A 27,393-nucleotide genomic window follows, 5' to 3' on the forward strand; every position below is an offset into this window, starting at 1 on the left:
GATGTGGAACAGTAATGGCTTGGTGATCCTGGCATATAGCTTTTGAACCAACATTATGGCATCAGGCTGACATGAATGTTTCCCATTGCAAATAGTGCTGACCATACTTCTGTTTTCAGAAGACAGGACAAAGAAAGCGGCAGGAACTGATAGTTTTGCCATCCCAGAAGAATACATATTTCAAGGTCAGGTTGTGATTGCTAGCCTTACTGCATACCACAGGCTATAAGATTTCACCTGTGCCTTTTGAATCCAATTCATCTCCAACCTCTTTCAGTCCTCTCTTGAGGTATATTTTTAGCTATGCTTCATCACTTACCCAACTAATAGACTTTAAATAAATCACTGATGTGACACCATTTATTTTTATGTCATATGCTAATACACAATCACTGCAGTTCCTGCAGTCATCAGTGATGCTGTTCCATGTGTTGTACAGGACTGCCATCCAATTGATTATAAGCAGAATTAACAGATACCCTCTTTGGCCTAAGTCTGACAAAATCCATTATTACTAGCGCAATGGGAGGAAGAAGATGCTGCTAACCTTTATGTCCAGGGTATGGGGAGGCTGGACCAAGTAACAAAAGGAGGCTTGCTGAAGAGCTGCCAAAAGAGCATTTTTCTGAATGACCTGACAGGCCAGGACAAGTTGCATGTTCTTTATTCCAGATGGACACAAGAGCTAAGGAGAGGGAAAATAATGTGTTAGGCATTTCCTCTGCCATTTAAAAGACAGGTTACTCTACAGACATCACTCTCTATCTTGTAGTACTTCAGCAGCTTAATTTAATGAAAGGCGGGGTAAGGGAGAGCATTCTATTGTATTTGTATACATTGTTATCATTGAAACAGGACTAAATGTAGAGATCAAGGAAACATTTCATTCATTTGTATTTAGTGAGTTGTATTCTCAGCTCTACTCTGTAGAGCAGGATGGTGCCAGACAGTGCAGCCAAGTGCAAACAGGCTGGGAAAGGAGTAGACACCAAATAAAACATATTTGTTTTTCCTTGGCAAATTTTTAATTACATGCCACCCTGCTGCAGAGTACAGGTCGTGACTGAGTTGATGGCAAGAAGAAGACTTTGCGGAGAGCTTTAAAGAAGAAATCTCCACGGCCTGGCAGTCTGTAATACTGTTTTTATACACTTGTACAAAGAGGAAAGGACTAAGTATGCAAAATAGCATTGAAGACTAAGGCCATTTTCTTTCATTACAGAACTCTCTACACCAAATGCTGTTACTATGTGTGCATACAGCCACATACAGGCATCCTGCTTTATTTAACAAAGTTCCTTAGACAAAACTCTGCTGACCTAAAGAGGTTCATCCCAGTAAGGATTCCTGGATTAGGCCACATTAACGATCAAATTTTCAGTGTAATTTTATGAAGTTAATCATAAAACAGTAGGCTAAATCGTATTATCACTCAGAGAAAGACAAACTATAGAGAAGTTTATAGACTGAGGCCCTTTCATACTCTAGCAAATAAATAATAACATAATACACATTTTTTGCTTATTCTGCAAATTAAATCATTCACCTGCAAAACACCATCTCTTGTACGGAAACTAAACTTTCCAATATGACTGTCGATTTCTTGGATGCCTAATGGTAAGCTAGATGGAATATATCTGCAACGAAAGCAAAATTATCTATAAACATGGAGTATGACAGAGAAAGAAGCCAAACTGAGGATGAAAGGAAAATAGTGATAAATTCAGAAATACCTTTCGTTTCTTTCCCCTTTAAATTTAGAACACGTAATGGAATTGGTCACTCTAGTCCCTGATTTAGTGATATTAGGACGTTGCTTTAGTTTTCAGAAGTAGTTTTGTAAGAAAAAGAATATATTCTCGTGATGTTTTGTGGTTGACTCTACAATGACTCATTAGCTCCTCCTAGATGAGCTTGGTCTAAACCAGTGAAAAATCTGCTTGTTCAGTTTAATCATGCCTTGTTTCCAGTATTGGCTCCTAATGTGTTTTTTTGTGCTGCTCTCCTGTCTTCTGGGCTCTGATGTCCATCACTGCCCCAATTCAATTAGCCACTGAAGTTTCATTCCAGGTTGCTTGCAATTGCTAAACTTGTTTGGAACAGCCCAATTTTCACAGCAGGCTAGGGTGCATGCAAATGAATAGGATGCAAACGACAGCACGGGACTGCAGGTGGTATAGGTACAGGTCAGAAAGGAGCTCTGCTACCCATGTTAGCCATAGGGAACGACTGACAGGACGCCCTCCCTGAATCTAGTAAGAGAACTCAGAGGCTGTTTTCTTTCTTGCTCCTAAATCTTGGTCTAAAATACACACAAACACACACACAAACTGGTGTATTTATGCAGGTGTATACACACACATATTTACCAACTCTCTAAAGAGTAAATCAGGGCAACTGTAAAATCTACTTGTTCCAGTCACTTTCCCCGGAGGAAGAGGGAAGATAATAAATAGCCTTTTTCTTGTGCAGAGATTGGGTCCAGTAGTCACTGAGTTGAAAAACAAAGATCAAAGATGTCACTTCATGAAGTGCAGTATAACTCTAGAAGAATAAGCTTTCTTCGTGCTCAGAATTCAGAGTTTATTCACAACAGTTTCTGAGGTCCCGTTTTGCTACCTATGGGGTTTGGGGCAATCACTTTCAGGCCAGCCCCGTTAGGCATCCCTCACTTTGAAAGAAAATGCACTTTAGTTCTAAAATCGCCAGCGTTCCACACAAATTCGGTGTCTCCTCATTTTCACTGCTCAACAGCTTTAAATTAGCATTATTCAATCCCAGAATCTACACAAAAAGGAAACAAATCATGCAGCATTTTACATTTTCTGCCTGAATAATTTTATGTATTTTACGCACTGATGTTTTTGTGGCTTATAGGTAAGCCTAAGCAGACTAAAGGCTTGATGCCATTCAATCTAAAGAGATTATGCCCTGTGAAACACAAAAAAAGTTCAGTCTACCTGTCAACACAGCTGTCATCTTCCAGGAGAGATGTAATGAATATTGGTGGGAGGTGGTCTGCTTTCTCCCTGTGAGATGCAGATTCGAAGAGCATGGGCCTCAGGTACAAATGGAACTCCCCAAAACCTGCTTCCATTGCAAAAGCCTTATATAACCTAGAAACAAAAACACATGGATGCATTTGAAAAATTAACTTTATTCCTGCTGTAAGCAATGTACATCTAGAAACCTACATCCATCAGGTTAATTTAAATGAGACACCTGCATTCAACTTAAAACATTTCTTGGCATCTGAAATGGTATGATGGATATGAAGCAAACAAGTGTTGTATCCAGATAGCTGATGGTTGCTTAGCATTGCCCATTCGATTGACAGAGACAGCACTTACAAACAAAGGACAATAAGTTGCAAGTCTCCAATGTCATAATGGAAAATCAAGGGAAATATGTTCCTATTTAGAAAGGACTGCATTTGGCAGAGAGGTGAAGAATATTATTTTAGACTAGAAATTGGGAAGAGGACTGACTGCCAGAGAGGAAGCTTCAATAGTCAAGCAGAGCTCATACACATTATTACTATTAAAACAGTGACTTCATAACTTAAGAAACATTTCTTCTAGAAGCCCCCAGTATCGACACAACCCCAATGTAACCTCTCCAATATAACAAATTGTGAGGGCAGTCCATCAGCAGACAGTAAACACACGGTCTAGATGCAACCACTAGCTCAGGAAATCTCTAAAGCATCAAGTGTCAGAAGTTGGGCACTGTCCTGCTTTTTATATTCCCTCCCTACGGATCCATCCCTGCACTCCTTCAGATGCAAGACCACAGAAACACTGATCTGGCCTATGATGGCTCTTCTCATGTAGTATAAGATGATGTTAAAAAGAAAGGATTTGACTTTTTGATACAGACTGCAAAGGAATAAGATACACCCTTGCTTCCTCCTAACATCTAGGGCAGGTGTTTTATCAGTCAAGAAATCAGGTCACAGAGAAGCTATGTTGTAAGAATGTGATAAAGCCACAAACAGGACCTAGAAGACATAGCTCTTTGTCCTTTAAAATCAGGTAGCATTCCCTGCCTGCAAAGTAAGGGAAAGAAAAGGGGAAGAGACAAAATAATATATGAAAGACACCATGAGCATCAATCAATAATCATATGGAGCACAGCCAAAATCAACTCTAAGGTCTTAAAACAAAGAGCTCTGTGTGCTTATTATAAATGTTGCTCTCTTAGTTGACCAGTATAGACATATGAATAGCCTGTACAGAACAGACATCAGCACACAAATCAGCTTATTAATACTGTGCAAAGGGAAAAAATAGCAAAAAAGAGATTAAAAAGGTGACTGTGTCAAACAAAAACAGAGAAAAGCAAAATTCAGACTAAAGCTGCACTGTCTAGCTCTACTATTCTACCAAAGGATGTCCCTTTTCATCAGATGGTAGAAGACAAATACTGACGAACTGAGGACTGAGGAACACTGAGGAACAAAGAGAAGCAACAAGGGCTGTAAGGAACAGTATATACAACATAAATGTGTACTTTTAGATGTGAATGACCTTCCACTCTAGGAATGGAGAGACAGGCAAGTAATGGGAGTGATTCTGGTAGGTCCCCCCCAAAAAGTCTGATATAAGCTATGGTATGAGATAGAGGAATCCACAAATGTAGGTGCGCTCACTTCATTTTACTCTCTATAGCAGGAAAAAAGATTACTAACCTTTCTGATGTTTCAGTCTGAATCTGACTCTCTTAACAGTTCATATTACAATGAACTGTGAACTTCATCACATCAAAAGAAGATTTAAAAATAGCCCCTCAAAATGTCACATTGAATAAACTATATATGTTTATACTTGTATTTAGGCTGACTTAACTGTATTCTCTTAAATGAAGATAAAGTTACACTTAATGACCTCACATATGCATCATGAAGTCTTACTTTTTGTCATAACTTTCCACTGACTTCCCATCCTGGAAAATGACAACTTACTGCTACTTTTCAGGGATTTCTAAGTATGTCACCTCAGATAAGTATGTCCTCTTAGCCCTGTTCCCGAAAGAACATATGCAGCCATATGATGATCTGGCAAAGTCAGACTTTCTGATACAAACTCTAAATTTTCAAGAAGAAAGCTAGAGAAAGGGTTAAGACAAAGAAAAACCATGACTGAAATGTCATCTATCCTACACAATCAACTTCACTATTGCAAGCAATCAAGTCCCACAAACCCTTTTCATAAATGAATCAAGCCACATTTTAAAACTGTTAGTTTTCTACCCTTTGCTCTTTCCCTTCCAGAACTTTGTCGTCTGATTCTTAGAAATCCTCTTTTAATTTCCAGCTTAAATTTATTCACAGTGATTAAATCCATTTGTTCTGCTGCCAAAATTGGCCTTTAGCTTAAATAGCTCCTCTCCATTCCCAGTGCTTATCTTCCTGGTGTATTTATAGAGAACAATCTTATCTTCTCTCAGCCTTCATTTTGCTAGGATAAACAAGCCAAGATATTTCATTTGGTTTTGTAAAATGCATTCTCTATTTCCCCTCAGCATGCTATTAGATCATCTTTGCTCCCATTCCAATCTGAATTTATCTTGCCTGAACACAAATCTCCAAATTATACTTAATAATCCAGGTGAGGCCTCACCAGAATCACATACACGGCATCAATTCTCCCTCTCTCTACTGGTTACAAAACTCATTGCCTGATTCACAGTAAGATAAAATGGCTTTCCCCCGCCACAGTTGTGATATGTTGGCCGTTTACAATCATCCCATGGCCAGCTATACACCCAGTTCTTTCTCCTCCTCTGTTGCTTCCAACTAATGAGCTCAAAGTTCACAGGAGAATTTCCTATTATTATGCATAACCTTAAGCTTTGTGTTATTGATGCTTATCTCCTTTCTACTACTCCAGTCCTTAGAACCGTGAGTTCTTCCTGTAAGATATTCCATTTATTTTCTGTATCAGTTTTATCTGCCAGCACTACAATGTCCTGAATTTAATAACACCCTCTTATGTTTTCTACTGATATCATTAATAAAAATGTCAAGTAATATGGAGCTGAACAATAGGAATTTCACCAATAACCTGCCTCCAAGCCAGTAGTTCAACACTAGCCTTTGTAGTCTCCCCATTAGCTCAGTCCTTATCTTCTTTGTCTTTCTGTACAAATTGTCATCTCCTCCAGACAATAACTTCATAAATGCATGACACTGGCTTCCCTTGTGTAGATTATTTCATTATCATTGTAAGGATCAGTATAGCCAGAACAATTTTTATGCTTTCCTACCTCTGGTGGTGAACAAAGCGTGTACTTCTTGTGTGCCTTTTCTTATATTGCACTACTCTTCATAAGAAGGCAGTTAAAATAATTGTCTGTGTAAAACTCTGCAGAAGGAGGCATCTTTGTGTTCATTCGATCAGTAATCCCTCCTGCTCCTCCTCCTTCTGACAAAATTTCTGTATTTTCACTGGGAAAGAGCCTCTCCTGTTAAGCTTTGAGGAGCAGCGTGGCCTCAACTTTTGAAACTAATGAACATCTGCAAACCCCAGGTAGACTCCATCTCCACATAACAAGCAAACGTATCTCCCACAACACAGATGCAGGCACTCTCCCTCTCTCCGTGTTTTTCTCCAGCTGTAGTAGGTGGTCTATTTAAAAGGAGTTACTTTTTCCCTACAAACCACACCTCTCTGCGGTCACCATAGCTAAAACAACACTACTGACCCACTAACCGGGCTAACTGCGCACTCTCTGTTGCCACCTCTATCAGCCGATGGCGGAGCATGGCAAGCTCCAGGAGCGTGGAGAAGGAATCCAGGATAAAGAGCTGTTTTTCTCTGCCTGTCTTTTTTTCTTCATCTGCTCCCACCTCTAATAGTGACAAAGCAATCTCTTGCACCAGCACAGGGTCTTCTATCAGTACCTCAGCAAATAACTGCAAAGAAAGGGGAAAAAAAAAAAGGAAACAGAGAAATCATTTACATACAGATGACAAAGGTCTTTAAATACTTTAGGGGACCGTTCTCCTTTTTCTTTTCTGGAGTAAATCATGACTGGAGTTGCTTCTGACTTGCAACCCATGCAAGGCCAGAATTGTACCCACCCTGACCTATCCTGACCCCTAAAAATACACTAATGTTTTGCCACTTGCTTCAAAGGTAAAGACACCAAATCTATAAACCTGGCTTTGCTCAAAGGACTTAACAAAGTTTATTTTATTTATTTTTTATACCTAACACAAGATATTTGCCTTTTTTATTATAATCAAAATTCAGAAGGCTTTCAGATGTATATACCTCTCTAAAGCAGGGGCTCTGTAACTTGGTTCACTTATTACCAGCTGAGGCCACTCCTCCTCTAAAGAGTGTGCAGATCGCAGCACACGTGCCACTGAATGGATGATGCTCCCAAAATGGGCACAGCAAACTCATACGGTCAGCTAACTCAGCAGAGCTGGACCCCTTTTCTACTGGAATGGTGGAAGCCTCCAAAAGAGCAGAAACCCCAGGAAAGAAAAATGATCAAAAGCTGCAGCTTGGTAATGTGGAGAGCTGGAAAGAAGACAATGGTCCATTGGCTGTTGTGCTGTGGAAGTGGTGGCAGGAACAGCTCCTGGCTCCGTGTGCAGGAAAAGATGCTCCTTGTCTCTAGCTGTCACAACCTGTACAACTGTGCCACCCTGCTCCTGTCAGACGCGATAGATGTGGCCACTGCTATAGCTGAGTGGCTTCACACTTCAGTGCTTATGACCAATGAATCACAGATCATGAGGAAATCTGAACCCAGCCATGCAGTTATTAGCAATAAAAGTCTAGATTTTAACACCTGCCATTCGCTACACCTTCACAGCTGCACTGGGAAAAAAGAAAGTCTGAAAAGAAAACACCCCCAAGTTAAGTGTCCGAAGTTGTGCAAGTTTATTTTGTCCCTCTTATGCAGTACTTTACAATGTGCTTTTGTAATTCTATGACTCTGGATGGGTGGGACAAGACAACCCATCCTTATGTGCTTCTTCACAGAGCTGCTACAGGGAGAATAGCATCTTCCCTATTTCCAATGAGTACAAGGGAAGAGGTAATAAGCTTAGACTGTAGCAAGGCACATCTGTGCTAGACTTTAAGGAGAACTTGATAATGGCGAAGCTGGTGAAGCACTACGACAGACTGCTTGGAAATGTCTGTCTCATGGTGTGTTTAAGAACAGGACAGCTACTTATCTCATGGGAAGAACATAAGTATAGCTTATGCTGGCTTGGGGTGAGAGAGAAAGATCTCACAGCTTCCCAGGGGTCATTTAGTCTTGTAATTCTAGAATTCACATTTCTTTTTATTTGGCCTCTCTGATATTTCTGCATAGGAAAACCACCTGTTCCCAGGCTGGCAGCATCTGTACCTCACCGCTGCGTAATTTGTTTATTATGAAGTTGAAAGATGTTTAGGAAGTCAGATGGGGAATAAAAATTGGATCTTGTAAAACCGTCCTTAGTGAAGGGTTGGAAAAACATGAAAGAATGAGGTCCAGGGTCACAAAAGGAGCAGTCCAGGAAGGACAGAAAAGTTGATTTTAGCACACCAAGTCATAAAGAAAAATAATATGTGATCATGTAAAGACTGCATCGTCATATCTTTGCAAAAGGAAAGCGAATTAAATCTGCTCTGGCAAAAGTAGATTTCCTAAAATTTAAATGCTAGACTTTTACAGCCTTAGTGTCTTCTAAACATTGTCTGCTTGTATGTGTTTGTCTCATCTGCAGCTTCTGTTGGAGGAAAAGGAATTGGCAAGAAGTAAACACAACAAAATTCCTCCCTTTCCCCCTTGGCAACAGCAGTGTGGTAACTTTATGATCCATGCACAGATCTCTGCCACTGACTTCTAGGATTTAAAATTTAAAAAGCAAAGAATCATTTGTGATCTGCTGTGAACAAGAGAGCAGTGGGACACTGCTAGTGGATTTTATTGGCAGCAGAGAGATGCTGGATAAGTAATTCCTGGGTTTTGCTCTAGGGCAGGGAGGGGAGTATCCTAAGAGGCTGTGCCCTTCTGCCTTTAGTTTGCCTCTATACTTTCTTACCCATCATCATCTTCACAGTCTCTTCATCTAACCAGTTCTGTCTACCATGCCTGTTGTGGTTTAACCCCAACCAGCAGCTAAGTACCACGCAGCCGATCCCTCACTCCTCCTGGCTCCCAGTGGGATGGGGAGGGGAATTGGGAAAAAAGGTAAAGCTCGTGGGTTGAGATAAGAACAGTTTAATAACTAAAATAAAATATAATACTAACAATAATAATAATGAAATATTATAATAATAATAATAATAATAATTGTAATGAAAAGGACTATAACAAAAAAAAAGGAAGAGAGGGGAAAAAAACCCCAAAAAACCCAGTGATGCACAATGCAATTGCTCACCACCCGCTGACCGATGCCAGAACCGCGATCCGCCCCTCCTGGCCAACTCCCCCCTGTTTATATACTGGGCATGACATTCCATGGTATGGAACATCCCGTTGGCTAGTTCAGGTCAGCTGTCCTGGCCATGCTCCCTCCCAGCATCTTGCACACCTGCTTGCTGGCAGAGCATGGGAAACTGAGAAGTCCTTGGCTTAAGATAAGCGCTACTTAGCAACATCAGTGTGTTATCAACATGATTCTCACACTAAATCCAAAACATGGCACTGTCCCAGCTACTAAGAAGAAAATTAACTCTATCCCAGCCAAAACTAGGACAATGCCTCAAACTTTTCATTTTCCTCCCTGCTCCCTTGATTAGCAAGTCCTGCTATCACTGGTTTTGGGCAGCTTGAGCCAGTCTCTTTACCAAACCATTCTCAACCCACCACCACCGCCCGAGGTGCCTCCTTGCCCCAGCCCCAAGTTGCTGTGCACTTTTTTCCCCATATTTTTCCTTCTGAAAGGAAGGAACCCACTGGATCTTAGTTCTAGTCTCTGCCTCCCAGCTTTTCATCTACCTCCATCTTCATTCCCATTTACTGGCTGCCGTCCCACTTACCAAGCCAGCTGTATTTTCTCCGTGCTCCTGCCCATCTCCTGCCCCACTAGCAGAGCTGCCATGTCTGCTCTGTGATCTGCTCCGCCACCTTCCTCCGCTGCCTCCGGTGAAGGCAACGCGAGCGACAGTGCAGGCTAACAGCTCCTCGTACTCACTTTCAGTGCTCAGACCCAAATCAAACACGGATCACTTAGACCAGAGCTATTATTGCAGGGACAGTGGAAAGTCCCGATTTGCCTCAGGTTATAGATACACCAGGGCACACAGAAACTTCAGATAATGTCTTCCTACTGAACATGTTGCAATAGCGTATTTTAGTTTAGTTTATGCTGGCCAAACTTGGCAGGAATTCATGCTATCAAGCATAGACCTAATGAGTCTTCCCAAACTTGAAATGTATGCTCCAAAGCATAGCTGTATTACAATCTTGTAGAGAAAACAGATAAAATCATTTGTTTTCCATTCCTTGGTCTCAGCAATATCTAAGCTGACTAATTAAAAAAAAAAATCAACCTGATAGAGACATCCAGCATTGATAATTTCATTCACAATAATTAGCATTTATCAAAATCATAAACAACCAAATTCAGAGTTCTACACCAGGAAATGGTGGACATTACGGTAATAACCGGCTCCGCCTATAACAATATTTGCTTTAATGTCCAGGTGTTTTTTTTTTCAGACTGTACACATACACAAACACAAAACCTGGAGACTTACCGTGATCTCACATCAGTTTTAAGTGTGTGTATTTTCCTTCTCATTAAGCTGATTGTTCCTACTTTATATTGGCATGACATCAAGAGTTCTACCTTTCTGTGTTCATTTACAGTAAAAAATCTTGTTTTAAAGGTGGATGGAATGGATCTTCACCAATCATAAGCAAATAATTGAATTAAGAATCACATAGGTAGAACCTTAACCAGCAAGCATAAATGAACTAGCAAGATCACACTCTTGGGCATTCTGCTTTAAAGACTCATTACTAACATAAAAACGTAACTTACGTCTTTTTGAATCTGAGAGCTGTAAAAAAATTCTGCTTTTTCCATAGTTTGCCACTCATCAACTACTAGCTGAAGTACTTGTTTTTCTAGATTACTTGCTTTACTGGCTGTTTTTGGTCTGCAGATGCTGTAGAATTCCTGGTAGATATACTCGAGAGCTTTGGGGATCAAGCACACCAGACCAAGAGAAGGGTGAAACTCCAGCAAATAAATGTTCTTCAAAGTAGGACTTAACAAAAACAAAGAAAGAATAAATAGCTCTCAAATAAGGCTCTTATAAACTGTATATATAAAGAAAACTTTCAATTGCTTAATTTGCACAAATAAATTGCAATGGCTCTAGTGCACATCAGAAATCAATCATCAAATCTGAAAATAGAACTGAAGCCTTAATAAACATAATTATGTTGGAACACATCTAAGTAGTCTCATTTGCTAATGAAAACAGAAAACATTTAAAATTCTCTTTCGTTAGCTGACATGTTTTATTAACTGCATTTTCACGTCTATTATGCCTGCCCATTAAAACTGTCTGCACTTGAAAATAAGCCCTCAGATAACCAACACAAAATCAAAATGGGGGGGGGGGTGGGGAATAGGGCCAAGGGGCTTGAGACAGACGCAGGAAACCAGAAGGGACCAGAGGCAAGGGGCTCTTGGCTTCTGGGTGTGTATTAGCTGCTATGTAAACCCTTCGCATAACCCACAGTGCTGTACAGCTGCAGGACGGGGAACATGTGGCGGGTCTCTACTGCAGGTAACGTGTGGATTCTACGTGTGAAAACAGAGTACGCGCACATTCAACTGGACAGTCACGGTAGAAAGAGTAATAGACTGTGGCCAAAGGGCGGTGAAAGTTGTGAAGCCAGGTCAGGACACTGATGCAGCGAGTCTAAAGTGAGGCTAACCTCAGTACCCACTTCATCATTACTGTTTAATAGTCTGTACCCATGGGAATGTTAATGCCACAGTCCACTGCAAGATGCAATTATCAAATCCGTTGCCATGAAAGGGCAGTGTAAAGGCGGTGGGGGAGGAATCACTTTTCTTCTTTGAATGTTTTTCTGGCTATCTAAATAGCATGAGACTAAATAACATGAGACACTCATCTATTGCTTGAATCACCTTAAGACTGTCATTTTTTCAAATAGTCTTATTTTCAAGTGCTGGATCCCAAATTTTTACAATTAATCACAGAAACTAGAACAGAAAGAGGTACTCTCCAGAAAAATAAAACTGTATAATTACTCACCGGCTAGTGTTAAGAGAGATAAGCTGCTTAGTAATTACATTATAAGGAAGTCCAAATTCACAGACGCCACCTCTCTGACCTTCCCGCCAAATCTTGTGGACATATTCCCTCTGGGTATCTATCTAAAACTCAGCAATAAACACAAGTGACATTAGCCAATAAAATTCACACATAGCTAGAAATCAAGGCAAAAACAACTATTCTTCATTTAAACATAAGCTGCAAAAATTTCTGTTTTATATATATAAAAAATTTCAAGTCAATTATATATGTACCCACTCTAGATGAACTATTCCTGCTATAATTATTTTGAATCTTTCATATTCCTTCAGGACAAAATTTGAGCTCCAACAATGCTGACAAGGCTCCGTTTTTATTGCTAGCAATACAGTAGCATTAGTGGCAACAGCAGCACAACAGTAGCCTCTTGTACCAAACCCCAAACTTCCATTTGTGGACTAAAAGCCAAGTTACAAAGCTAATTAAACTTCCCAACTTTCAGCCTCTGAAACCAAAGCTCAAAGGAAATACCTTGTGGCAGGACACAGAGGAAAGCTGAGACAGATTTTTAAACCAGAGGAAAAATGTGAGGATTTCAAATGTTGTGCTTTAATTATTAGCACAGGAATTCACAGCTATCTGAAATATACTGCTTTTCAAAGTGCACTTTAAGGTGCAAGCTTTGTTAATACTCTTTTTAAAGTCTCTTCTCTCTTACTATAAACAGGACTAGTTCCTCATCCACTGCATTACAGAACAAATATAGATTATAATTTTATTTAGCTTCCACGCCTCTCAACTATTAGTTCTAATTGTCTCAAACGGTAGCAGATGTGGCTTTAACATGACATATGAAGCTCCGCAATCTTTCCAACATTTCCTTTCTGATATTGATGAAATGATAGCTTTCCGCTCTTGAGCTTCAGGCCTTCAATTTACAAAGCATCCATAGACTCCATTGTTAAATTAGCATTGACCTGTCTTAACGCTATAAACCCATGCAGGCTATAATCAAAGCTTCCCATTCTGGATTTCACCTCCTACTTCCCCAAGATGGATATACTGTAAATTCAACCTACTTGTTGGTTTATTATGTCCCTCAGCAGTTGGAGGTGAAGTTGTAAACAGATGCATTCATCTTTGTAGGCGTTGACAAAATATTCAAGCTTGAGATCAAACCGTGGACGTTTATGCATGATGTCAATTATCGCTTGGGCCAAAGCAAATCTTTCCTCTGGGTCCAAAGCATGTTGGTAAGCTTCAAAGTAAACATCTAGAAGCTGAAGAGATATTCAGAAGCACATTTAGAAATGTTTATCCACCCAAATATTCATTCTTTGTTGGGGAGAGATTTCTGAACACAGAGTTTGCCACCTGTATCAAACCAACAGTGACCCAGTACGGCATCTTGTTTCTGGCACAGGATATTACCCGATGCTTCATCAGAAGGCTCAAGAACAGAACACAGAATAAACTGACCATATGAGAAATTTCTTCCAAATCTTGCATAGTTAACATGGGTTTTTTCCACTGAAGCATGAAGATTTTTATTCTGCACATTTTTCCCTTCAAAAAGTAACAAGACAATGTACTTACTACTTTAAAAACACCTACTTCTTTCCACTCTGATCCATTTTCCATTTCTTTTCCAGCACAGACACTGGTTTCGTATCTTTGAAAAACTCCATTTCCCCCAACCTGAAACCTGCAGACTCATCCAAGACTCTCCGTTGTCTCTTTTGGCAATGACTGTCACAGTTACTTTACATTTTTTGGAGAAACTCCAAATTAATTGAAGATGTAATTACAGATGTACAAAGGCGCATGCCCTCTTCAGGCTCCTCTACCAAGAATAGCTGTGAAGTTTTATTTAAATAAAAATTTTAATTACACATACCCACAGCTTAGGACAGAAAAAGAAATGTGCCAAGCATGACAGCACGTGAACTCTCGAGATGACATTGTAGTACTTTTTGGTCAGATGGCAATTAGGAGATTGAAAATGTGAACGTCCAGTGCTCTTGCTTCTGGACAAATCAATCATGTCAATATGAAATGATCTAGATCTGGTTATTTTGCATTGACGTGGAAGTAGAAAAGCATCCCCATTACTTTCCATACTGAGACCAGAAGACTGTGGAAGAGGAAGATGCAGAAGGGCTTAGGAGGTAACTCGGTAGCTGAGAATTCAGATTTCAGTGGGAACAGTCAAGTTCTCTGATTTAGACCTGCCTGACCTGAACTGTTCTGGATGAAGCTGAGACAGTGCTTGAGCAACAGGCCATAAGCAAGTTTTATAGTGGCTAAGCTAAGCTGTCTCAGCTGCTGGACAAAGGGCCATTGTTTCCTCATTCAGAAAGAATTCTGTCCCAGCTGGAAACAAAGCTAGCGAGACCCACTTCCATTTAGTGTCAGCTAAAAGCAAAAGACCTCCAGCAACATCACATCTGGACATTTAATCCTACTTAGAGAGTTGGGTTGTGAGAGCAGTTCAAGAATATACTCTTTGATGTTTTTGGAAGAGGATTAGTGCATTGTTGCTGTAGAGGTTTCATCCTTCTCTACTGGGAGTTTTTCTTCCAAAAAGAAAGCAAGTTTCCTTATACAGAAGGCTCATGATAAAAATAAAAGGTAGATTCACAGAGGTAGCATGATCATACAGCAATGGAAAGCGAAGTCTATTGGGATGAGAACAGAAACTTAGTGAACTAGGCAATTAGATGGTATTTTATATAGCTCTGTAACACAAAGCCCTTCTATGAAAATGGGAGAGTGGCCTTAGGAGACTTCCTAAACTACATACAACTATTTTAGTTTGAAAGGTTTTCTATTTAAAGCCTCTTCAGTGGTACACAGGAGATTCCCTAACACCCTCTAGCATTCCTATTTTGAGAGCTGCCCTGTGTTACTCCAGGACTGAGAACAAAACATTTCAAGTGTGTGAAGGCGACCTCAATTAGTGCCATTTCTCCCTGCTTCTGAAGTGGACTATCTGCTCCTTTTCGCTTCCCGACACTCACAGCATCGTCCTTGGGACTGGTGAGTCCCATAGACAGAAACACACTGCCAAGCTCCTCTGGGTCCCTTCCTCTGAACTCGTCTAATCTTCATCTTTCAAGCCTGAAGTCTTTGGGCAGAAACTCTGTATGCTTTCATGTCCCACGGCAAAATACAGACACATGACTAGATTCAGAGAGAGGAAGGGGAAAGCCCGCAGGATATGCAGCAGCCCTTGTGAATGGCAAAGCTACAAACCACTTAATACACATTTTTAGTGTTGGTTGGTTTGTTGGTTTTTTCATTCCATAATAAATCATGGCATTTTTTGCTCAAACAGATTAACTAACAAAGAAGAAATAAATGTATAATATACAGAGAATCATATAGATAGGTTTTATTAATAAATGGATTATTTTTTATGCTGTAATGTACAAAGTATCTCTCTGGTTCCCTCTGACGAAGGGTAATCCAAATGATGGGCCTAGCCAGCTGCAAACTGGGTCTCTCCTCCATGGGCTTCACAAAGATGCAACGATTACAGTTCTAATAACAGCCATAAAAAGTTTCCTGCACCAGCCCCAGAAAGCAGGGACATCCAGCACCACTGAAAAAATTTGCATCTTGGACTTCCTGGTGGCCCAGGCTCCTCAGGGCTGCACCTGATTCTTCCCAGTCTGCATTTGCTCCATTCCCTGGTATGCAAGGAGGGACACAACATGCTCTGTGGTTTTGCTCTGGAGATGGCCTTGTCGTTCCCAATTATCCAGTGGTGTGTGACTCTCCCTAAGGCCTTGCAGAAGTGCTTCCAGCAGCTACAGAGGCTGCTGTCTGACAACAAGAGCATTTCTGCTCCCTTGTTGCAAAAGCCGCTACATGGGGTCCTTTGGACCCAACTCACAGCACCCAGCAGCTCCAACCCTCTGCACCCAGCCCAGCCCAGCACCAGGCTCCCAACGCACCTAAAACCTGTACCACCACCCATGGTTGCTGGCTCTGGCATCCATGTGTACACAATGGGAAATGCTGTTGAAAGGGAACCTTACGCAACCTGAAGTGAACTGATTGCAAATCACTGTTTTCAGTCCAAGAAAAGCTTCTGTACCTGGCATTTTTTTTCCAAGAGAGCAGTTTCACAGGTCCAGAGGTCAAGCAGCACAGCAAATCGATCCACAGAGGCATGTGCCCAGCCAAAGATGTTGCTGCCACTGAATTGCTCACAAGTTACATTGCCTAAGACAAAAAAATTAAGTAGAAAACAAGCAGATGCCAATATCAGAGGGATTTCCACATGCCTAGAGTCCCAGGGCTTGTGGTAATTCTTTTTATTTATAGCACAGGGTTGTGGGTTTTTCTTGCCTGGGAACCCCAGGCCAGGAAAATATTTCAGGTCCCATAAGCTTTGGAGGGCCCCAGAGTATTCTGCAAGGCAAAGAACAAGCACACCAGGCATTTGGTTTAAACATATCTCTTCCATCATCTTTTAACAAATATTCCTTGAGATAAAGGTGAATGGCTGGAGTTCAAAAGACTCACATCAAGACATAAAGCCAGAGAAAGCACAAGAAAACTAGGGGAGGAAAGAGAAGAGAAACTTAATTTTTCACAGCACCAAATCATGTTGGGATCGTCTTCACCACCTCACTTTCACTCTCAGATCAAAGAAAAGCGGCACGGACTACTCAAAGATAAATTTTACAAAGAGATATAGCGGGGCAGAGTGCAGACCCAGGGGAGGGCTTTCTTTTCAGGTGGCTTGCTATTAGAAAAGTCAGTCCTCATAATTTAAAAATGACTGGGAAGAAAGGAAAAAAAGCCACCACAAATGTTTCTACACTAGCAGCCCATGAGAAATCCTTAAAGAAATCATGCTTTTGGTTTCTTGGTTGTGATACTAAATTAGAGCTAATTTTGACAATAAATGATAAATCAAGTAGAGTGAATCTGAAATGTTTAGAGCTGCAGAGTTAAAAATAAGCTATGGGGTAAATAGAAGAGGCTTCCGCAGCTACTCTTCAGCTCCAGAGTTTAAGTAAGTGCCTTATTTTTCAAAAGCTGAACGAGAGAGTCATTTGAAGTCCATGATCACTGGACAAGTCGGCATTAAAAGTGTCTGGGTTCATGGCACACAGAAAAAGACCCTAACAAGAAGGAGCATAAGGAGCTAGGACAGGTTGTACATGATCAGTCCTCAAGTGTACTGTGTGAGGGTGATAATGAAGTGACCTATAAACACAGGAACTGCTATACCAGACTACCAGAGTACCCTACCTCATTCAGTGGTCTGCCTCCTGTCATGACAGAATCACAGAATGGTTGAGGCTGGAAGGGACCTGGGGAGGTCATCCAGCCCAACCCCCTGCTCCCAAACACGGTCACCTCGGGTGGGATGCCCAGGACTATGTCCAGTCAGGTTTTGAATATCTCCACAGATGAAGACTCCACAACCTCTCTGGGCAACTTCTTGCCATTGTTTGACCACCCTCACAGTAAAAATGTGTTTTCTTGTATTCAGATGGAATTTCATGTGTTTCAGTTTGTGCCCATTCCCTCTGGTCATGTCGGTGGGGACCACTAAGAAGAGTCTAGCTCCTCTTCTTCATTCCCTCCCACCAGGTATGTATACACACTGATTAGGTCCCTCCTGAGTCTTCTCCAGGCAGAACAGTCCCAGCTCTCTCAGCCTCTCCTCATATGAAAGATGCTCCAGAAGAAGGTCCACAATGAGGACCTTCAGGTGACTTCAAAGAAGGTCCTAGCAGGCATTTAGGCATTCACAGGTTTGTAAAGGTTTTTGGTCATCTTAATCCTCAGCTATGCCCTGCATTATCTGTCAGAACATTCAATTTTAGGGAAGCATGCTAAAACATCAAAAACATTGTCCTATCAATATAGAAAGTAATTCCAGTGATTTAAGAGATATTTTGTGCAATTCTCTGAATATCATATGTGTTTCTGCCATTTATTCACTGTTTTCTAATGGACCTCCCCCCATACTTTCTACAATTACAAGCTTCTTCCTCCTCACTACTCTAGAAGTACAGCTGCTCTTTTTAGAAATCTGTAATACAGTCTGTCTCAACTCAGTTCCTACTATTAAAAAAAGCAGCAGGAGAAAAGGAAGTCTGGAACATCAAATATTTTGCAGCTTCTTATTTACAACTGAGAAAAGTTTAAAAGTGGTGGGAGGTAAATTTAGTTCTACAGAAAAGCAATCCAATACATTAATTAAAAGACATTCAGAAACAATTAACATTTTTCTTTTCTGACTCTCTCTGTGCCTTGAAGATGTGCTTGCTCATTAGATTACTTAACTACATCAGTAAATGTCCCTTCTGTGTTATTTTCCCCTCCAGGATGACTTTGATGTCTATGACCCTGAATAAGTGCAAAACTGTGACATTAACAACGTGTGACAAGCAATTCCACGTGCTCAGTTAGGTCTTTGCAACACATTCATCACTTAGCTAACTAGGAGGATAAAGAAAGGTCCCAAAAATCCAGTTAGAACTTGGTCCTGCAGAAGTACAGCAATGATTCAAGAAGTCATAGGATCGGCCTACCTTGAAAACAGCAAACCAAATTATCACAGGTGTTTTGGACCTGTAAATATCTTACTTTTATCTTTCTCAATGTACTGGCTGGCCACAAGCAGCAGCTGATTCTCAAGCTCCTTCAGGTCCTCTAAAGCCACATCATATATTATGTAAACCCCTCGCTGGTCCTGTGTGTGAATATATGCATCTTCACTAGTGTGAAAGTCATCATGGTTTTCCACCTCTGCAAACTCCATGAACTGAGCGCTGTGGACCTATGCCATGAAAAAGAAACACAGAGATACAAGCAGCCAGTTCTGCAAGGATTGCAATTCTGTATAATCAATGTATTTAAGGGCGGACCAGGCCTAGGAACATGGTATTTTGTCACCAGCAAAGAACAATAAAATAAAATACTGCCAAAGTATTATTTTTTTACAGGTAACAACTACACTGTGGCTTCATTTATACTACCATGGAGTAAGACAAACTGTACGAAATTTCTATCATGCCTAGTTTTTCCTTCAGGCATATAAATCCACAAAAAGTACCAAGAAGGCATCAAAACAAGAAGATTAGCTCTTGAACTAAGGTAGAACTTTTTTCCCTTTTTCTAATTTAGCTCAGATTTGGCAAAAAGTGTCTTAAATTCTGATAGCCAAATATGAAGTCAACATACTTTTTAAAGCCTTTTTGGGTAAGTTACACTTGCAAGATTTGGAGATAAACTCACACACACAAAGACTTTAGCACTAATTAAAAGGAACACCCATTGACTGATGTCCCAAATTGCTGTGACATCAGCACTTGTTCAATAGAATAGTTTAACAATGACCTTACTTTTCTAAAAAAAAAATCAGCATCTTTAAAAGAGAATCTTGGCGGTGAGTCACTAGTTAGCTTGGTAACACCCCAGGCAAGAATCCAGTAGTGCAGTCAGCAGAAGTGGCGTTAGCTTTCAAAATATTCTGTTTCTTGACTAGGAGTGCCACAAAGGGAATTACACACATCTATCTCTAGGTGTGTAATTACAGAATTTAATCTCCCAGTGTAAATAAGCACTTGGTATAGGTGTATAGCCATAGAAGTCTTTAAAAATGGTTCTTCTTGTAAGAACGTAGCAAGTAAATACAAGTTCCCCATTTTCCACTGTTTGTCTTTACTATTTCCTGGTATGTAATACACCTTTGTTCTCACTTCAGTGCCAAATATTGATGCACAATGTATTGGGACTTCCTCCTTTCACCTGGATGTCTCAAATTCTATTAAAAAGAAGGATGGAAGAAAGGAAAAGGTATTTGTTTTAGTCATGGATATCTTAGTCAGATTTAAACGTACTGGGAAGAACAGCTTGCCAGCTTCATAGATCTATGCTGGATCAGAATTCATTCTTTACCATAAAGTTAATGAGGCAGCCCTGCAAAATGTACACCTAATTTGGACATAAAGTTGGATCAGCCTGGTCAAAGAGATTCCTTTCCTTTTTTCGATACGGTGTTCTGCACTCTCTGTTCTTTCCTTATTCTTCTGAACAGACTATTTGTTTCACTGCTCTTAGTAACAGGATGCAGAATTTGCTAAAGGTTAAATCAAAGCCCTTTACAGAAAAATTAAATTCGACTTGATTTAGGTAAGTAACTGAGCAAATACTGGTCTGACTTCACCACAGCAGGTAGAAGGGTTTTTCTCAGTTGTGTTTTTAAACATCCTTATGGAGAACATTCATTGAAATATCTCCACTTTCAAGCTCTTGAATTATTTTTCCGGTGATTCCTGCTCTGTCCCACTCCTAAAAGCTCAGTCAAGACTACTGCATTCTGCAGAAGGGGCAAGTGACTACGAAACTGGAGAGTTCTTACAAAACAAAACCAAAAAGAAATGAAGACTTTCTCCGTCATGTTTGGTTTGGGAGTCATATTTTAAAGAGACTACCCAAGCCTTCTAAATACCACTTATGCCTATTAAAAAACATTAATACCCAGTTATAAGTCTATAGCAACAAATCAAGTAACTGGATATTTATGTGCAATGGTTTTTGCCTGCAGGTTTTGGCTTTCCTCCTCTAGCTCTGCTCAGGTTTACTGGGGCTTAATAAATCCTTTTTGGGTTATAAAGCAACACTCATGGGCGCCTACATATATTTTATCTACTTTCTTCCAAGATGAATCTCAAAAGGGGACAGAAAAGAGTTTTAAATTAATGTAATGCATTGTTTGCAGGGCCTTCTGTCATTGAAACTCACACCTCTGATGATCTCCATGTCAAGCAGTCTACTAGGGAGGGTGCAACACTGCCTCAGAATCTCAGTTTCGGATACATTGTGTGCTGAGCCATCACACGGGCTCACAGCTTACAATGTGGAGGGATTCATAACACAGGTACTCCTTCAATTTTGGGCATAGATTAAATGCTAAAAACATTTTTAAAACAAGGCCATACACTTCAGGTTTATAGCATGTGCCAGTGAGTATGCTGGATACGTCTCAATTAGTTTGCCAGTAAAATGGCTTTACTATTGTTTCAGTTCTTGAGAGACAGTCTGTGCAGTATATTAAAACAAAACAAAACAAAACAAAACAAAACCAACACATTAGAAACTGTTGTTAAGGAAATACTGTTGCCCCTGCTTCTAAATTTGTTGGCAATTAAACTGCAATAGGATTAGTAAATATTTATCTAGGCTTTAGTTGAAGTTCAAGCGTATGTATCCATATCCATGTATTAGTCCAGGGGAAAGAGAGGCCACTTTGAAATAATGTCTCTCTCATTGCTAGGGGCTCTCTGAAGTATTTTACAGCTAATCTCCAGATCAGAGAGTGCTTAGATGGAAGGTCAAGAACTGATCTTTGCATCATTTCTTCTGCAACAGAAGAAAGAGGAATGAAAATAAAGGTGTATATATATGCAGAGTTCAGAAGGAGACTTTGTTCACAACACCTACTTCCCAGAAAACTGGCACCTCCCATTGGAAAGCATAAGGTTTTAAACTATTTTTTCTGACTTGAAAATTTAAACATGCTGGACCACCCAGTTCAACATTTCTTTAGTGGAAAATCACAATTTTCTAGTTCCAAGTAGCTTTTCATTTAGGAATTGTAATTGATTAGATTTTTAAAGGATAAATGTGGCCATATTAGAAATAAAACTAAAGATACCTTAAAAATATCATCAACTCCATGTCCTCCCCACATATTTTATTTATTTTCAAAGAGGTGTAGATTTTTTCATGTTTAGGGACATGAAGTTTTTTTCTGTGGGTTTTTTTTTTTTTCAGGGAGGAGGTCTTGAAGTCTTAACATAAGCAAAAAATGGGGGCAGGAAGCCTACTTCCTTTTTGGTTCTAGCCACAATTCTTCCATGATGTACCTTGTGAGTTTGGTTCTATGTGTTTCTACAGCAAAAAACAAACAAACAAACAAACAAGTTTCCAGTAAATGAGAAATACATGTGAGCTCAAAATGTTGAAAAAACTCCTATTAAAATACTATCATGCTTCTTCAGGATTTCTACATGAGAACTTCGGGATGAGTGTTAGGTAGCAGAGCTGCAAGGAAATTCTACAGCTCAAAAGACAAAATACTATGTATATCACATCAAACCACTAATGTCAGCATGATATATTGATTCTGCTCAGCATATTTTACAAAAAAGTTGGGGAAACCAAAGTTTGATAAGCCTTAGGAATTTAATTTGGAATTAATTTTTCCCTATCTGTGAAGGTAAATGTACTAATTACATCACTTCAGCCACATGCCCTCATCCAAGGTTAAAAACCAGTAAGTCCTAAACTCTACCTAAATCTAAGTAATACATTTTAGAAGTCATTAGGAGTTACTTAAACAAGCATTTCCATAAATTGCAAAATGCCTCCGATTTCTCAGGAACATCTATTCTGTGTGAGTCCCACACATACAAAGGTCCTAGTTTAAGCACAGCCAGCAGCGCCTGTCTAAGTAAATGTTTATCTGGCAGACGTTATTGACATTATACTTCCACGTGCCTGAAGTTTCTCAGAGATTTGTTACAGACCACTGGTAGATACAGGTATTTAGTCTGTTAAGGCAAGACATGTGGTTCTGAGGAACAAGCTACCCTGAATCCCTCAGATGATTCAGCAATTGATCACAACGCAGTTCACATGGAAGAGAGAACTGGATTAGGTACTCCTGTTGAAGCACACGTTTTGGAAGGCTTAGGTGGTACCTCACCTTGTAGTCAGCTGGCGTGTAGTGAACATACGGCTGAGAACTCAGGCCACCAGAAACACCAGTGCCTCCTTTGGCAGCACTGACCCAGGAGGTGTCTTCTGCACTGGGAATTAGGCGACCAGCCTTGAAGGAGAGGCCGGCGGTACTGATGGTCAGGCTTCTCTCCACGGACCTGAAGTAGTTGAGGATCCCCAGACACACCCGCTGAAATAAACCGGCACAAACGCACAGTTGCGTTTTCAGTTGGATGACCCCCGCCCTCTTAAAAAAGTTAACTCTGATCTCTGCAGATTTTCTGTTGAATTTGTTTACCTTTAGCTCCCGGAGTCTCAGGTGACGTAAGAAAAGAAGGGACAAGTAGGCTCCTCTCCTCACCACGTGCTCCCTGTGGGCAGTCGCTGTGCCCTCTTCTAATCCTAGCAGCTGCAAGCTGCCCGTATAACTATACCTTTTTTCCAGACAAGAAAAATGTAATTACATTTTTGCTACTCAAGGAGATTTCTAAACCTTTCTAAAGTAGACAATTTTGCAATGTCTGTTGTCTAAGAGAAGGCTGCTGCTGCCTACGGAACGGACTGTCGTGGAAACCTGTGGTACGGAATGATGGAAAAGGATGGCACTACTGCTTCTGTCAGAGAAGCAGTAGGTTGCTATCAATTTTCTTTCTTCTTTCAGCTTTTATTAAATATATACATACATATATACATAGAAACAATTTTTTACCCTCTCTTATTCTTCTTTCTGAAGAATGCTGGAGGCTTACTGGAGGTGATATTTCCTACATCCTCCCCACTGTGAGCCACAGCTGTGTTATCATCCTCAGTAGTTAGTTCCTAGTTCCAACATACATAGTTAAAAATTAGTTTGGTAAGTACGCATGTGATTCTTATTTGACAGCTTTATGCACAGGCTTTATCATAACAAAAGGAAAAGAAAAGGGAAGGAAGTGCCATACTGGATCAAATTCATAATCCAGCCAGCAGTTAAATTATCGTGGCATATAACTCCACAATATTTGATTGCTTTCCAGTCCTTAGTGGTTTATCCTTATAAAGTCCCTGGGCTGTATGAAAGAGCTATCCCTGTTCCAAAGACAAGACTGTGGCAAGGGTCAGATTGAGGAACGTTTCCAAAGAAATTCAGAAAATCTCTTTCATCAGAACCTCAACCCAGTTATGGCTGGTGACATGTCTGACATCCTAGTCCATCCTTTTTCTTCCTCCAATAACAAAAAAAGATTTCTGGGCTCCAGCAGTTCACAAGCTGAGCATTGGGCAAAATCATAGTGTGGCAACAGAGAAGTAACATCAGACTGGGCTGTAGCAAAGTTTTACTGTGATGCATACACAACACTCCGACACAAGTATATCTTAAATGCTCTAGCTAACGTTCTGTAAAATTAAATGCAATACTTGGGGTTTTTTTTCCTCACTCCGTCCCAGCACACTCAACAATGTAGTACAAAAAGCAGCAGAAGAGCAGCAAGCAGGAAAACAGCTACACCTGCCTTGTTATCAACTCCATCAAGGCTGCCTCACATGAATCAGGAGCTACTCCACCAACATCAGTGAAATTAAATTGGCATTAGTACCAGTGTAAATTAGAAGATCACTATGAGTCACACAGTATTTATTAATTGTGGAACACTATGGACAGTGATTTACTAGGTGTTATCCAATTAATTTCCTCAGACAATCAAGTATATAAGAAAAATTTGTCCTCTTAACCCACTTCTCTATTCCAATTTATTTTACTACTTCATTTGAACTTGCATGGCGTAAGTTGGAATTATTTTCAGTGTGTTAAGGGTTTTATAGTATTGATTTTGGCATTGTTTTTTCTGATTGTAGAAAATCCTATTAATGTATCTTCACAAATTGGTGCTTGTCAAATTTATCCTGCTCAACATGAGACATCCTAACAAAGGTACGTATAGAAGTGACACAGATAAACTCAGGACTATGTTGGCTGTTCTATGAATTTGCAAGTTGACACTAGTATATTACCTCCAAAAATTCCTTCAAGCCAAACAAATCTTGATAAACTGTCAAACAGTGAATTCTTTACATAATCTTTGCAATGATAGATTTTCTGTTATCTGATTTTCCTATCCTTACCTTATTCCCAAACATGATCATCCTCACTCATCCTGTCCTCATTGACTCCAAAATTTCTTAAATTTTAGAAAAACTAGGTCCTTCTATCTCTATTACTTAAAATAATGTCAGGTCAAATAGAATTGCAATATATTTTCCTGAATCAACAGCATTAATTGTACATCTCTATTAAATATCACAATAAGTATATGGACTAAGCACGGGATGAAACATTTCCACTCAAAATTTCTGCTTTAAAAAGATATAGAAAATGTTGTCTGAAAAATGCCAGTGAAACAAGGACAAAAAGTGATGGCACATTTTTGGGTAGCAGCTGAATTTTTATTACAAAAACATTGAGACTTGGGCAGCGCTTTTTTTGTGGAGGATCTAATTCTAGCTTTTCAATAACCATCATGACTAGACTGTTTCAAAATTGAGATCAGTCACGTCCCTTGCATTGCCCCCAAATAGGTACTCTTTCCCAATGCAGCCGTGGACTCAGTGCACTTGACAGAAGATGTACCGTGCAATCCTGTTTTCCTTCTTTTTTTTTTAATTAATCATCGTGTAGCTTGCATGAGTCAACCTTTTTTTTTTTTTTCCTGAAGTTTTCATTAAGTAATCAAATATTTCGTGGTCAAGGTCAGCCTGAGGTAGGAAGAACTGTATGTTTTTACATGTGGGAGCTTTTTCTGACAGAAAAATATGGGTTTATTTTTGAACACGGAGTTGGTATCAGGCTTGGGGCAGATTAATCAGCAGGAAAGAGGGAATGGGGAGAGACTAAATGCTGTCTCTCTCCCTCTGTTCCCTTTCCCCTGTTCCTGTATTACTCGCTGCCCTGCTTGGTCCTGGCCAAGTGCAGGGGTGCAAGACCTTCTCATTAACATTGGAGCTGCATCCAGCCCCAGCAGCTGAGACCTTTCCTCTTTAAAAAAACAACAGCAGAGCTAGGAGATTTTTCAGTCCTTTCTTAACTTGCCACCAGGGACCACTGGTGCGGGCAGGCGGGCACGAGTAGGGTGAGCCAAATGAAGCATTGGGCTGTAGATACAGGAACTTCTGGGATGTAGCAGTTCTGGCCACAATGCTTTTATACTCATCAAAGCAGCAGCTGTGAACGACTTTTGAGTCAGAAGGACAATGAAATAGAGACTCAAATTCCATCTGCATCAAAGGGATACTTTCAAATTCAGAGGATTAGTTGCAGAGCTCGCCACGTAAGGCATGCCACAGTTACTACAAATTCCCCAGACACCAGAGAGGTAGGTCCTACTTCTTATTCACTACCCTGCCAGTTAGGCCATTTGTGGGTTTTTTTCCCCTCTCCAAAACTTGAAGATCTCTCACAGCTTTTGCTCTCACAGCTTCTGAACCTCCATGAGGCCATGCCCACAAATGCCACTTCCTCCCTGAGGGGAGGAACTTGCTATCATACCTGCCCCTGCACAAAGCAGGCATCTGCTGTCAGGTCCACAGGTGCTCAGGTGATGGATGGCCTCCAGCAAGCAAGACATCCCGCCATTCTTCCTCCGCTCTTCTCTGTACACACATGCTAACTCATTCCCTAATACCACAGTCTTCGGTAAATACTAGAGCACACTTCTATTTCTTGCGGCCAAATCCACACCCCAGCCCTGCTACAGGCATGTATGCATGTTATTTTTAGGTAGGTGCAATCTCACGCTGCTTGTGCTATGACTGGACCAGTGGCTGCACGGCAGCTAGTGAGCACAAAGGAGGAGAGGACATAACGTATGCAGCTTGGGCATGCAACTGTACATTGTAGCTGGGCAGGTCCTGCTTAGCAGCAGTAGCAGGAGACTGAATTTTGAAAAAGGGGAACACTCGTATCCAAACAGAATTCTGTTAGAGGAGCCCTCTATCAGAGCTGACAAACACCTGCTAGACATGTTAATTGACCATCATTCATCATTTCCCCTTCTAAGTACCTGGTGGAGCTCAGTGCAGGCATAGATCTCCTTCCAGACATGTTCGTAGCTCTGCTGTCCTGAGGCATGAGCAGAAGTGGCAGAACTTGACTGCACAGGATGCGGTTCGAACACCACTGCCGCGTGTTCCTGGAGACCCTCCATCGCCCTCTCTATGTCTGAGACCTTGTTTCAAACCACATCAAATACAGGCGGAAGATTCACAAGGCAAACAAGTCAGCGTGCCAGCCCCCATCCCGCAGTGAGTCAGAGTCAATTCAGGGCATCTAGTGAGGGAGCCTCTGCAGCACCGCTCTTTACTGCTTTGCCTTTTATTTGGGAAAGTTGTCTGCTGCCCCCTCTCCAAGGTG

The 27,393-nt window shown here is 40.6% G+C and overlaps 1 protein-coding gene across 1 annotated transcript; it reads right to left on the reverse strand.

Annotated features, from left to right (window-relative positions):
- Nucleotides 1-514: 514 nt before the first annotated feature.
- On the reverse strand, nucleotides 515-27,187 carry LOC127014531 (uncharacterized). Its single transcript, XM_050893962.1, has 11 exons — nucleotides 27,044-27,187; nucleotides 22,993-23,196; nucleotides 18,839-19,059; nucleotides 16,354-16,450; nucleotides 13,331-13,531; nucleotides 12,252-12,373; nucleotides 11,000-11,228; nucleotides 6,714-6,916; nucleotides 2,961-3,116; nucleotides 1,547-1,637; nucleotides 515-685 (listed from the first exon to the last, which is right to left on the reverse strand). The coding sequence occupies exons 1-11, from the start codon at nucleotides 27,185-27,187 to the stop codon at nucleotides 515-517; spliced, it is 1,839 nt and encodes a 612-aa protein (XP_050749919.1).
- Nucleotides 27,188-27,393: the final 206 nt, after the last annotated feature.

This window comes from Gymnogyps californianus, chromosome 3, assembly GCF_018139145.2.
Source record: "Gymnogyps californianus isolate 813 chromosome 3, ASM1813914v2, whole genome shotgun sequence".
Classification (NCBI taxonomy): domain Eukaryota; kingdom Metazoa; phylum Chordata; class Aves; order Accipitriformes; family Cathartidae; genus Gymnogyps; species Gymnogyps californianus.